At 33.9% G+C, this 14,364-nt stretch overlaps 2 protein-coding genes across 2 annotated transcripts; both read right to left on the bottom strand.

Moving 5' to 3' along the window:
- Positions 1-939: 939 nt before the first annotated feature.
- On the bottom strand, positions 940-4,669 carry LOC129320592 (amino acid permease 4). Its single transcript, XM_054966115.1, has 7 exons — positions 3,524-4,669; positions 3,176-3,306; positions 2,773-3,006; positions 2,591-2,684; positions 2,289-2,503; positions 2,053-2,192; positions 940-1,882 (listed from the first exon to the last, which is right to left on the bottom strand). Exons 2-7 carry the CDS (start codon positions 3,303-3,305, stop codon positions 1,235-1,237), a joined length of 1,461 nt encoding a protein of 486 aa, XP_054822090.1. The 5' UTR covers position 3,306; positions 3,524-4,669; the 3' UTR covers positions 940-1,234.
- A 3,506-nt stretch (positions 4,670-8,175) lies between these two features.
- Positions 8,176-9,817, bottom strand: LOC129319236 (uncharacterized). Its single transcript, XM_054964236.1, has 3 exons — positions 9,464-9,817; positions 8,681-9,351; positions 8,176-8,574 (listed from the first exon to the last, which is right to left on the bottom strand). Exons 2-3 carry the CDS (start codon positions 9,284-9,286, stop codon positions 8,362-8,364), a joined length of 819 nt encoding a protein of 272 aa, XP_054820211.1. The 5' UTR covers positions 9,287-9,351; positions 9,464-9,817; the 3' UTR covers positions 8,176-8,361.
- Positions 9,818-14,364: the final 4,547 nt, after the last annotated feature.

Below are 14,364 nucleotides of genomic sequence, written 5' to 3'. Positions count from 1 at the left end.
AACTAATTTTCTTCTTCTATCTTATAAATAGAATTAGAAAAATAATTGTATTTTTCTGGCATATAGAGCACATGTCTCTGACTATTGCCTTCTGTTTCATCTTACTACTTTATTCACTCTTAGTTGCAGTCTCATTCCTCTTTTGGCATTTTCTCCTTTTTACTATACTCATGGTCCCTTCAAAAATTAAAATCATCAATATATTGATACCACTTATTATTATTATTATTGAGAAAAAAAAATCTGAACAGCTAACTACAACAAAGATTATCAAATTAGGAAGGCTGGAGAGCTTAGTAACTTATCATGTTCATTCACATCTGAGGTCTACTTTGGCACCAAACTAATTTTGTGCATTAAAACTCTTACAACCAACTTCAACGAAGCAAATTAACTCCTCAAAGCATTATTTAATAAAAACACGTGTCCATCTTGGCATATTGAAGATGGTAACCTGGCAAGCAAGTGTCTTGACTCTTGAGGGACAAGCGTCATTTGCCAAATATAGATTCAGTATATATGCCGACGTTAATATTTACATCATCTAAGTTCATAAGCAAAACATTATTTCTGGCACCTAAAATTTCATTGTTGTTATTTTCAATATTTTCAATATTTACAGTTTCAAAAAAATTATATGACATTTATTTGTCATGTTCTTCTAGTTTTTATTTTTCAGTGTTTTTGATTGAAAATATTGAAAAAAAATTACATAAATTAAAAATAAAATTCAATAAAATTATGGGAATAAAAAATTATGTTTTTTCATGTTCAAATCATTTGAATCTTACTATTTTTATTGAATTTTATTTTTTATTTTAAATGAAGTAAGATATAGAATAATGTTAAAGTTGTGAATTGTGATCATCAACTTAAAAATAATAATTCAAAAGAAATTTAAATATCTGAACGCATGCCAGACAGAGTAACGTGGCAAGATAGATGAATTCGCATTTATTGAACAAAATAACTGCAAGACAAGGACATTTTGGCATTCATGGGGCATAATTTCCATCTCAAGCTCAGATGTTGACGCAGCAGAGAACGGCACGTGGAATTCCATAACTCAGTAAACGGCTATCACGTGGCAGAGATTAATTATTGGGACATTCCCATTCCCCAAAAATAAAACATAATCAAACAAAAGATATATCCTTCCCCCTCAGATTTTCCAAACAAGCTAACATATTAATGCCCACAAACCACTGCAGTTAATTTGTTCTTAAGATTAAACTCACAAATCGTCAGATTTGAACGGTCTGTATTTCTTAAGATCAAGTATGACACCAGCCACAGATCCAGTAACAGCCACAATTGACAGTAAAAGGCAGGTCAAGCTAAGCATTTGAAGACAAATCCACTTGCCAGTCCATTTTGCGATCTTCTTCTGTGAAATATACATCTTCACCGGAAAGTAAACATTCAAGGGCCAAAACCCAAAAGCCCCCATGACTCCCACAATGTCATTGAAGAACGGGAGCATCATTGATATAACATTGGTGATCATCACAAACACTGTTCTCCACACTAGCCTAAACAGGTTCAGATTGTAAGGGGAGAAACCAGGGATTGGAATTTGGAATTCCTTCTTGATGTTGGGCCATCTTTTTGATGCTACTTTCTCAATGAAAGCGAAGATAGGTTGAGAAAACACTTGGTATGCTCCTACCAGGTGGATCACAACAGCAGCATTAGCGATGTCTATGAGCCAATATGTGTTGTCGAAACCAAAACCAGTTAGCAGATTCCCAGGTGCTGTGTCTCCAAAAGCTGCATACCCCATGAAGCCACATAGCATGTAGAATGTTGTGGTCGCGACAGTACTGATCAGTGTGGCCTTCTTCATTGTCTTTGCTTCCGACGGTGGAGATTTTATGGTGTCCTGTTTCGACTTCAGTTGTTAGCCAAAAGTGGCCTAAATGTTTCTTGTTGCTCAAGTTTGGTTTTGTTTCAGTCCATATTTAGTCTTCCAAAAATGTAAGTTTTAAAAATGATGTTAATGATTTGTAATAATTGGATAAACTCATAATAACAAGTTCCAAAGTGGGTTACCTGAATTTCAATTAGGACAACAGAGAATGTGTACGAAAAGGCTATGTCACCAAGCGCTTGGGAGGTCCTCCATATTTTCTGGGCCGGAGTTACTGTTCCGATGCTTATTCCCGTGAGGCTACCCTTGAATTTACCCGTTTCTGCCACAGAAAATCTCAGCTGAATCAACTCGTAGACTGTAATACAAAATGTCATCTATACAGATTAAAAAAAGAAAAAGAATAGCCTGCTTTCACCTGCAACTTTGACGATCCCAAGAGCAAGACCAATCAAAGAATAGGTGGCCGACATGAACGCAGCAACTGTGGAAAGCCACCATATCTGATCGAAGTCTGGAATCTGAGAAAGGAAACACTGAGTTGCCCCAAAAATGATTATGAATGGGGTGCTTGACATGTGGCATGGGTTTTTTCCTCCCGAGGAATGGAAACAATTAGACCTTTTAAATGACCTTCCAAACCAAAAATCACTGATAAGCACCGTCATTGATCATCAAAAGTACATTAATAAAATTTATCTATATATCAGTATTACTCACATCATGCTCATGGCAGCTGCTATAGTGTAGCCTATAGTAATCCCGAAAAGATTCAGGTACTGAAATGTACCACACAGATTCACATTAACTCCTCCTGCAAATCCAGTCATCCAGAATTAATTAAACCACTTGAACTGCATGCGTTATAACAAGACCCTGTCTCTGTGAAAACTGAGTATTACCCAGAATGGAGCGAACTGCGTCCGTGTAACTGTAGTTTCTCTTTCCAGAATCAGGATCCCCAACACGGTAACAATCTGCTAGCAACGACGAAGTGTAGAAAGTGATGACAGAGAACAAAAGCATCACTGTGGGACCAGCAATCCAACCCAATTGAGCTACGGCCCATGCTAAGGACAGAACTCCTGATCCTATCACAGCCGTTATAATGTGCGAACTTGCAGTCCAAACAGTTCCTGCCTCATTTCATACACACTTGTATTTGTTAAATGAAACTTAGATGAATGAGGAAATGAACATTTGTTTTGGTTTCCAATGACAGAAGATTAAGGAATAGAAAGTCACTGAATTTCAGGGACTAAATGATGAAATTTGGAAGCAGGGGACTTATGTTAAAGTATGTACCAGTTCGTTTAAGACGGCCATCATCATCATAGCATTTGTATGGAGATCTTGAATTCACGTCACCTCTGGAATCTTCGATGTCAAAGGCTTGAAGTTGGCGAAGGTTGGCGGCGGCAGAGTTTTCGGCCATCCTAGATGAAAAAGACAGAGTTCAAACTTGAAAGCAGAGACAATATTTGTTTAATATCTAACAACAGGGAGAAGGAGGGAGGGAGAAGGATGATTTAATTATATGGGGTTGGGAAGGCTAAGCATTATTGATACTGAATGGTTAGGGAGAGAAGTGAGAGCATTTATAGAGGTTCTAAGAACGGAAGCTGTGCAAATTAAAAATTTAAAGAGACTGACTGTCTATTAAAAAATGCCAGAAGGTAAAAATTTCGTTGGATTTGTGGGATCCATAAGAGTCTGTGAAAGAGACGACTCGAAATGGTAGCTTCTTGCTTTGGAGCACCACCACCACATCAAGCACATGAAACTGGAAGAACGTATTAGAGAGAGTCACATTCTTTGCCTTCAATCGCCAGTAAACCGCATAGTTCTTTCAAAAACATGACGTTTGGAGACAGGTAGTATATAATGTAGACTTCATTATGAACGACGCAAGGACAAATAGATACACAATAATTCATGCATGGCCCAATTTCTTTCTCAAAACTGAAATGCTTTATATATATATATATATATATATATTTTCCTGTCTAAGAAGAAGTTGTCTTTTTGTAGTTCGCCACATTTTAAGGCGCTGTTATAGCACAATAGAACTTGATGTTTCGTAGTTCAACAAAGAAATACAATCTCCCAAGCTCGCACTAGAGTCATGTTTGCCATTTCTTTTTATAGGAGACACGGCGAAGCTTTAACATTGTATTCCTTTTCACAAGGCCATAAAGAAAAGACCATATTCTTAACGCAAGAACAACCAAATCGTTGCGACAGTCTCCTTTAATATAAGAAACAAAATGAGTAGAAACAGCTTTTTTAACATCACTAAAATCAAAAAGCGAAAGGAATGGGTTGAATCACTGTCCTCGTCACTGCGATTTTCTTGAGAACTGTAAGTGGCATTAATTTTCTTCCCTATTTTGAGCTTTTGCCCGCTCCTTTTTATTTTTCTTTTTCCTGATGAAGTGAACTTGGCCTGTATACTGCAGAATTCAGTAGGTTCAAACAAAAGATCAAAAGCCAGACTTCCATCAATTAAAAGGACGGAATATGTCCACATAATATTTTATAAATATTGAACAGTATGAAATTCATATCACTTATAACAAGGCCAAAAGCCGAAACCACTGGTTATTATTTGATGCCGAGGAAAGATAAGATGGGTTACTAAAAAAACAAAAGTACATTTCAAAATAACGATATAATTATCAATTATTAGCTGGGGATCAATTCCTTTAAATGGTGACGAGAATCCGAGAAAGAAGAGGAATATGCAGAATAAGAGGGGGAAATTTATTAGCATCCCTTTCACATATAAAACAGCAGATTTCTCAAGTCCCCCCCCCCCCTCTCTGTGATCACTCACACACAGTCCCGATGATCAAATATAGTTTACATTGAGCGTGATAGTGCAGGTTTAGCATATTCATGATGATGAAAACTAAAAGACCAAAGATGTGTGCCACAGAAAGTGGGTTTCGGCGGTTTGGCAACCAAAATGGGTGGTGGGCCACGGGACGTAGTTGGGTAGGCTAAACAGACAGTGACGAGGTGAATTTGGATGGAGAAGATGTGGATGATTGAACAAGAGAAATCTAGGTGCAAGGCATGTGGAATTGACTAAATGATTCTGGACCATACAATATGAACGAAACAAAGGGTTTTCTAGATACACAAGGTTTTCATCAGAGGCCATGGCTCTGATCCGTCGAGTTCATGCCCTTCCTCTCCAAAAAAATCAACCTTGTTGGAGGAAGTGGAGCTCTGGGTTGTCAAATCCGTTCCATCTTTGGAGAAGCTGGTTGCATATGCTTTTTTCTTTCTCTATACATAATTATTAAGGGCATTTTCACGTGGATGCGCTGAAGTTAAAGAGATAACAATATATAATGAGGATATCTGGATCGTGTAAGATTTAATTAGTGGTTGGTTCCAATGTGCTTTCAAGTTTTAAATGCTAAGCTACCTGAATGGAATTTTGCAAGCATAGCATTGAATTCTTCTTATGTGCTTGGCCCTTTTCCTTTTAAAGTCCATCTGTATGATTACTTTTCTTTCTTTTTCCCTCGACAAGAGGTATTAATGCGGATTATAAGAGAAGCAAAAAAGGAAATGTTGCTGGAATCTTGATAGTTAATAATGTTTTAAAATCTGGTCATAGTCATCAATGGAAGCAGTAAACTGAAAATGGATTGGGTACTGTTATGGCATTAATTTCTGGGAAAACTGCACTTTCTTCATTAATTCAAACAATATAGATAGAGTGCGAGTACTAGCAAAGTTGCTGAAAGATAATATTCCTTCCGTCCAAATTATAAGATACTTTTAAAAAAGATTTAACGTTCCAAAATATAAGATATTTTGATAAAAATAAGGTTTCATTAATAATACTTTTTTAATATCACTCTTCCCATATATTCTCTCTTCAATATTCTTTTATTAATAGAGTATTAAATGAAGAGCATTTTTAAAAGTTTATATTTTTATATTGAAAAAGTAAAATTGTAAAATATATTTAATAAGCTTTATTGTTATATAAAATTTGATCTAAAAGTATCTTATAATTTGGAACAGAATGGAGGAAGTATAATTAATCAAGAGAGAGTGATTCCAACTATTTTCCTAGACAGAAGAATAACATGGTATCCAATTCAAGGTTGTCGTAAGTGGTTAACTACTTGAAGAAACAAGTAAATAAATTCCTGCTTCCAACCGAAGCCTCTGCCTTCCTCTTTCTCTCCAAAAATAATTTCATGAAACCAGGGTGGGGGTGAGTGATGAGGATACCAAAACGGCCACACCTGTTTTTGCACATTTGAGGTTTTGATCTGCGCGTGCGATAGAAGCCAGAGGTCTATCCCTGTCTTTCTTTCTCTCTCTACATGCATGCATACATAAATGCATATATATATATATATATATATATCTCTAAGTATATATGTATGTATAAAATAGAAGAACAAGTATTTATATATAGATGACACATGAAATAAATCTATTTAATTAGTATAACTATCCTTAATTTAACTTCTCCCCAATTTTTAGATCTATATTTTTGCATATCCCTTCACAATATAACCTCCGTATCTTATTTTAACTTCATTGGCCCATGATCTCAATTTTCTAAATGTATCATTTCAATACCTTCTTCAACTGTCATGATGATTCCCCTTCATCCTTACTCAAGAAAAATAAAAGCATTGAGATAGTATCCACATGACAACAACTATATAAACATGAAGGAATTGTACACCAACTGTTAAATCCTTCACAATATAATCTTTGGCAACCCCACCAAAAGGTAAACTCGTATATGGGGTTTGCTATTTCATTGTAAACATATTGTGTGAAATGTGAACCATACACTCTTAATTTGCGGGGGCATTTTAAAATTTCTTGACGAAGTGGTAGATATGTACAATGATTTCCTTTGGTCTTTTTTTATTGTATAATGTTATTTTAAAATTCTTATATTATTCATTTCACTTATATATCTCTTCTCTTTTTGAGTACATTGATAAGCAATGCTGAGAATTTATGTTGTCTAGAACTACATCTGATGATATAAAGATGCCTATAGATTCTTATTTTTTTATCAATGATACAAATCTTTTACTGTATTTATGTTAAAAATCACTATTTTTATGGTACCTTTCACATATTTTTTCCACACTTAAATCTTCTCTGTCATTTTCTATCTATATGCTTGGTCTTGTTTCAATATATAATCATATTCATTATCATATTTTATAGGCAAATCTGCTATTGAGAAGGAATTAAGCTACACAGCTTCACTTTTCAAGTTGAGATTGTCTAATTAATTCTTGAAAATTATTAAAATATGTTCTATCATTTCACACGTTAATAATGATTAATTATATATAATCCCGTGCATTGCACGGGATACTTGCTCGTTATGGCAATAATATAATAAATGGAAGCTTCCACATCACGGCATCCTTTTCAAACTCTTATCTTCATAAATGCCGTGTTTATCTGAGTTTCAATGAAGCTGAAGAACGAAACGCCATACAAAGTGATATGTTTCAAGTTCATGATTCAATGTTCCCCCATCATGGTTCGATCCTTATCCGTTCGTGTCACGAGCACAATTACGTTACGTACAACAATTTGGTTTGCCCTGGGCTTCTACTATTTGAAGTATGTTGTAAAAATATGTATTTAAATTTACTTTTTGAGAACAGAAGCATATATTGTATATGATATTAGACTTCTTGTTTGAAAATAAATTCAAGGACAGACGAGTACAATGCATGTCAAATTTTTTTATAAAAATACCAACACAAGTGGGCAAATTCCAAAGTTTAATGGAATGCAGCCAAGAGCAGCCCCGTTGGTCGAATCGGATTGAAAATGGCCCAAAGGTGTAGAAACCAAAAAATTAACGGATCTCAGGCCCAAGAAATATTAAAGGAAGAGATTCATGCCAGTGCCATCATCTTGCTCAAGTTAGGGAGACACATTGCTTGGAGGGGCTGGGTTGTGGATTAAGGGTCGATTAAGGATCTTTAGTGTGTCTTTTTTTAATATTTTTTATAATGTTTCAATGTCTCAATTTTATTTTTATTTTTTATTTTTTTGAATTATTAGCTTCAACGTAAAAGATTTGGATATCTTGATGTTAAAAAACAATAAAGATTTATATTTTTTATAATTTTTTAAAAATAAAAGAATGTATTTATGATATTTTTTAAAAAATTATAAAAAATACAAATCTTCATCGATATGAAATATTAAGACATCCAAATATTTCTTATTTTATGTAAAAATTAATAATCTAAAAAGAAATGAAAAATGAAATTGGTACGTTGGAATATTAGAAGAGACATTAGAGATCCTAGCATTGATTTCTGACATTATTCGCAAAAATCTTATATATCTAAAAGCATCGCTAATGTACAACAATAAAAAGGATGCGATCTACGCGTGGTCGCTGGGAGAAAGAAAGAAAACGCTTGCAAGAAACTATAAAATATAAGCCCTCATTGGCAACAAGCTCTTCAATCTTTCTTCTTATCAGCTCGATGGGTTACGTTGATGGTAGCAGACCTCTTGTCTTCCACTGTTTTCGCGGAGATCTCTCCGTTCGCTTCGAAATACATCTTAAATGCTCTGGGAAGGAACCTGGGTATCAGAAACCCGAACAGATTGATCGAGAAATACACTAAATTGGCCACCGCCAAGCTCCTCCCGAACCAATACCACGCCACATCCTGCATATGTATTCATCACAGATCCATGTCATTAGCAATGCTATAATTAGAAATTACTCCAGTTCATATTCAAATGTAATTTTCCTCTGCGGTGTCCGAAACATACTTTATAGTGTGCATTAGCGGGCAAGCTCTTGAGGAGCCACACGTCGTTGATCCAACCAATGTCCACAAAGATCCTTCGAACTGTATAAAGTAGAGGCACCAAGGCTCTCACCGGCGGCGAAAACAGAGACAAGCCACTTATTATGTTCTCCGTGAGAATTTGACAGGACAGCAAGAACAAGTGAGGAGTGGCGGATCTCACTGCATGTTCGTCCCCTCTAGCAAAGCCACCCAGCACGTAGGCGAGGGGCAGGAAGAGGCCGACGGTGGTTCCGACAATGACGTAGAGTCTGAACATTTTGCTGCCGTGGAAGATCTGTTGCGAGGCAGAGGAACTGGTGCCGCGAGAAGGGAAGGCGAAGCGAGAGAGGACCAAGAGGTAAAGGGAAGCGAATGCTGGGAAGACTAGGTCGAGGAGGGGGACGAGACCACTCGCCGAGAACACCATTATGAAGGCTACGAGTTGAAGCTCTATCACGCGCAACGAACCCATCAGGCCTCCCGCGGCCGCTTGTTGCTGTCGGTGAGCTTTTACTGTGGCCGGATCCGTCTCCGCCGGTTCCGACTCGGGAGGCGTGGGACCCACTGCTAGAGATACACCTGACATTGCTTTTTTCTTTGAAGTTGGACGTTGTAACTAATTAGTTGTGACTTCTGGAGATTCAATCAAAACTGGGAACAATCGCATCGTATGAGTGATAAATATCCACTTTGGTGAAACAAAAGGAAACGGATCGGTTAGAGTAAATGGGAAACAGAGAGTGATTTAAAGACGAGATCTTACAAGTGGAAAGGTCAGAATGCGAGAAGAATCAGTTCAAACACGAAGCAGTGTAATTGGCATCGATGTGGTATATATGACATGGCTGTTGGTGCTTGGGAGGGAAGAGATGATATAAAGCAAGGAAGCGGCTCGCTTGGCGAGCTATTGCGACGTGTAAACAAGCATGCGCAACACATGGATGACAACGTAGTACGTCCTGCTCATCCCACGTGTCTCATCCTCCTGCAATTCCACGCCACAGTTTTTTTGTTTAGTGAATTTAATTATTTAATGATTAAATGATAGGTCATGTGAAAATAAAAATTGATATGAAAGATAGAATTGTGTATCATAGATAAATAATTTTTCAAATTTATGGATTAATATTAGTTAGGTTAAAGTATATTTTTAGTCTTCTAAATTTATAATAGATTTCATTTTAATTTCTTAATTTTATAAAGTGTATTTTTAATCTTTTAATCCTAACAAACACTGTTAGTAAAAAAAATTTACATTAAACTTTTAAATATTAATAAAATATTTTTAAATGTTGCTCTCTCCGTTAAAAAAAAAAAGACATTTTTAGTTTGTTGAGGTGTAATTATTATTATTTTTAAATGTCTCTATTGATAATAACTTTATATTTATTGTAGGATAATTAATAGGGATAAATATAAAAAATGGGGTTAGTTTAAAAGCAGATAATTACTTTATTGAGGGTGAGATTCAATTAAAAATGCCTTATATTTTTTAACGAAAGGAGTAAGATATTAAACTTAATTTTTTTAAATAACAATGATTAATACAAAAAATAATCATTTAAAACATATGATGTCAAAGTTAAAAAATTAAAAAAAAATATTTTATAAAATTAAAAAAACAAAATAAAACATTATATAAAATTACAGAACCAAAAGTATATTTTATTCTATTAACTGTTCAGCTAAAATAATATTAGTTTGGAAGAGTTAGTTTTTAATTGAACACTATAACGTTGATCAGTGATATAAATAACTGACACTTCTTAGTAAGACGAGATTATTTGTTATTATTGTGATAGAAAAGTATGTTGGCATTTTATGTGATTAACCTTAATTAAAAAATTGAAATTCGAAATTTGAAACTGAAATAATTTAAATTACAAAAAAAAAAGTTTTACAAAAGAGCTAGAAAGCCATGAAAATGCCCGATGGTTCGTTGAGAATACACCTGGAGCATGCGAAGCCCATGCGCCAAGCTTGCAAGGATACCATTTTGAAAGAATACGTCTAAAGAAATCATCACCGATTGATAATAAATTAAATAAATGTGTCGATCAAAAATGAATTACATTATCTGGGATTCTGGAGTCCACCACATGTAGACTGTAGTTTTCTCTTGCTTTCCTTCGGGAGATCAGCGCGGTGAAGGATTGCAAGTAGTTTCATTCAAATCCGTGACCCAGACAACGTCCAAGTAGATGCAAACAGGATTCCCATTTCCCACCATCGTCCTCCACAACATTTTCTTTCTTTTCGATGAAGGAAGATTGTCTTTGTAACATCTCAATTTAAATTTTAATAGTTAATTTAAATTAATAAAAATTTTAAAAAATATTTAGAGGTAAATAAATTAGTAAGAAATGATCATTAAATCTAACTTAGGATATAATTCTAAATTAAAATTTTTTAAAAAAAATTAATTAAAAAAATTATTAAACTAATTAATTAAAAATATTATTAAATTATTATTATAAAAAAAGGGAGAGAGAGAAAAGAAGAAATAATTAAAAAAAGATGTGGGACCCACTGAATTTTTATAAAAACTCACCTGTTCCTTCGTTTCTTCATTCATTCCTTCGTGCGTGCTGAGGTAGAGAGAACGCAAGTCGCCGGTGCGAAATATCTAAATTTTTAAGGTAAGAGTTTTTAATAGAATATTTAGGGTGTGATTTTAAGTTTTTCAAAACTAAGTAAGTGTTCTAAAAAATTTTCTTAATCATCCTTCTTCTTTGGTTTCTGAGTTTGTAGTGGTAGAAAATTTAAGATCTAGAAGAGGGATAAATTTATGTTGAATAAATATGGTTTTTGAGGTTATCAGTAGTATAATAAATATTCTAGAGTATAAATTTGTTGATGATCTTTGAATTTGTGGCTTATGGATCAAATTCTAAACTAGATCTGAAAATATATGTTGATTTATTGAGGTTTAGATGATTATTTGGGATAAGAAATGAATTATTATGGTTATAGGATTATGATTCTAAGCTAGAGACTCAATTTTTAATTTTTGGATATTTTAGGTACGAATTTATGAAATAAAAAGAAAATTTTGATAATAGAAATTAGTTTAGAAGTTAATTTTTAGATTATTAATGTTTATTGATAATTAAAATAGGAGTTAAAAATTTTACTTAATAGTATTAACTATAGATTTGTATTAAGATTGAGATTAGGAATTATGTTATATTTTTAATTCTATTATTAGAATTATTTTATTAGTTTCAAAAATTGAAACTAATATTTATAAATAATATGTTATTTGTAGATTGTATTACTGGTGAAGATTGTGGTGAGAGAGAAATTTTAAGGAATAATTTATTGAAAAAGCCACAAGGTAACCATGCTTTTAATTTGTGATTAGTGTTACTTCATATTAATTGGGTGATTATTGAGAAAATTATGAATTTTGTAATATTGTATAATTGTGCAATATTATTATGAATTTGTTTAATTATTGTGGGAGGTGTTGGGAGACTTGCTATTATTGTTGTATTTTTGTGCCACGTGATACGCCCCTATTGGAGCTCAATAGGTGGCTTGTAAGGGCTCGGGCTAATCTACCTTTGGCCAGGTAATTTAGCACCGAGTGAGGGCTACGGCTCGAGGTTAATGGAGGGATATAAGGATGGTTGTTTGTGTGTATTGTAATATTTCTTATATTTGTTGAAATTATATTATTTTTAATCCTCACTTAGTAAGCACATACTTAACTGTTTGTATACACTATCATAAATTGGTTTTGGTTATTGGGACTTTCGAGTCTCATTATGTGGTTAACAATTTTCAGGAGAAGAGCCACAAGTGACACGTGGAGGAGTCCTAGAGGCTCAGTGGCAGTGTTTTCAGAACCGGACCGGACATTGAACCGGAAAAGTCAGCGGTTCACGGTTCGTATGGTTCAACCGGTTGGACCAATGGTCCAACCGGTGACGTAATAATTAAATTAAAAAAAATTATATATGTATATAATAATTTAAATATAAGAAATACATATAAAATTGCTATTTAACTTAAAAAACTTAAATATTTTAAATTTATCATGACTTAACAAGCTATATGATACACTATAATATCAAATGATTAAAAAAATTAGTCATTTTTTTAAAAAAATTTGATAAAAAATAAAAAAAAGTTTTTTTTTGAACAGTCCGGTTTTTGAAAACCGGATCCGGTTCCCAGTCCGACCGCCGGTTCCCGGTCTGACCGCCGGTCCGAAACGGCTCAACACGGCTCAACTCTGAAAACGGTTTTTTCCTTTGAACCAGACCGGAAACCAGACCGGTCGACGGTCCGACCGGTCCGACCGGCCGGTCCGGTTTTCAAAACAGTGCTTAGTGGTATAAATCCAATGTCTTTTTGGATATTTAATTTATGATTTATAATGTGTTATATTGCCAATATTAGGGCTTTTTATTTATTGTCAATTATATGAATATATAAATGTAATCATGCCTTTCAAACTATTTCTATTTTTCGTACAAGTTGGATGACTGTAATTTTAATATTTGGTTTACTTTGGATTGGTTAAAATGGCATGATTATAAGATCAAATAACTGGCTTGTGTTGAAAATTGACTAAATTGCTTATTTTACTTGTTGGGAGTATAAGAATGGACAAATGTGATTTAGTTTACTTGTTGGGAGTATAAGGATGGACAAATGTGATTTAGCCTAATGGCATGTGGGAGGTAAAAATTTATCTGAAATGTTATAGTGTGTGAGTTGAAACCAATTATAAAATATTTTATATTAAAATTATTGATATAAAAAATGTGTTGAATGGCTGTAACCCAACTATAATTGAGTTAAATTATTAAAAAAAAAAATTTAATGTGTTACAGCCTTCGCTTTCTAAAAAATCAGAACGTGTAGTACCGTTTGGATTATATATATTTCCGTGCATTGCTTACCTTGTACCACACGTGAGAATGGTTGGTTTTTGTAATTTCCTTGCTGAATCCATCAAGTGTCACTTGCAATTGCTCCCCAGGTGATTCTACCTGTATTTTGGGCACCAAATGATCATAGTTATCCGAATTATAGAGTTTAATGCATAAAAGGATTAAACTTTGCCAGGGGCAGATCAGCAATAAATAATTTTTGGAGGAGGGAGCTTTATCTTAAAAAAGAAACCTTGAAGTTCCATTGGCATAATTCCTATTTCCCATATCATGTTTTCTTTTTTCGTGAGGGAGGAGAGCTATTGGGCTAGGCCCTATGTCATGTTCCCCCTTCACTTAGTATTTTTGAGCCAAGATGTATTTTTATTTTTAAAATATTCTCCCTAACATCTTAAATTATTTGTTAAAACAGTTTTACTCTTAAAGTAATTAAAACAAAATATTTTTACTTTTATAGTCAAATTTTCAACTTTAATTATTAAAAATATTAATTAGGACTCCAACATTGACTATTAGATAATTTAATGGAAATGAAAATAATATTTTATTTTAATTACTTTAAAAGCAAAATTGCTCCAACCAATAGTTTATGGTGCTGAGTGTTCTTCAAAGAATTTCACAAGGACAAAATTATAGTTTTACCCTTTTTTGTTGATGAAGTGCTCAGCATGTTTCTAATAAAATTGGATAGAATTAAGTTGAAAGCTGACAATAAAAATGGTTCACTATACATTTCAACAATGTAACAAAATGAGCCAAC

This window comes from Prosopis cineraria, unplaced genomic scaffold, assembly GCF_029017545.1.
Source record: "Prosopis cineraria cultivar Desert tree isolate PC_DT_omini unplaced genomic scaffold, ASM2901754v1 PC9, whole genome shotgun sequence".
Classification (NCBI taxonomy): Eukaryota; Viridiplantae; Streptophyta; class Magnoliopsida; order Fabales; family Fabaceae; genus Prosopis; species Prosopis cineraria.
Note: the sequence above shows the minus strand (reverse complement) of the source record. Positions and strands in the feature narration are given on the sequence as shown.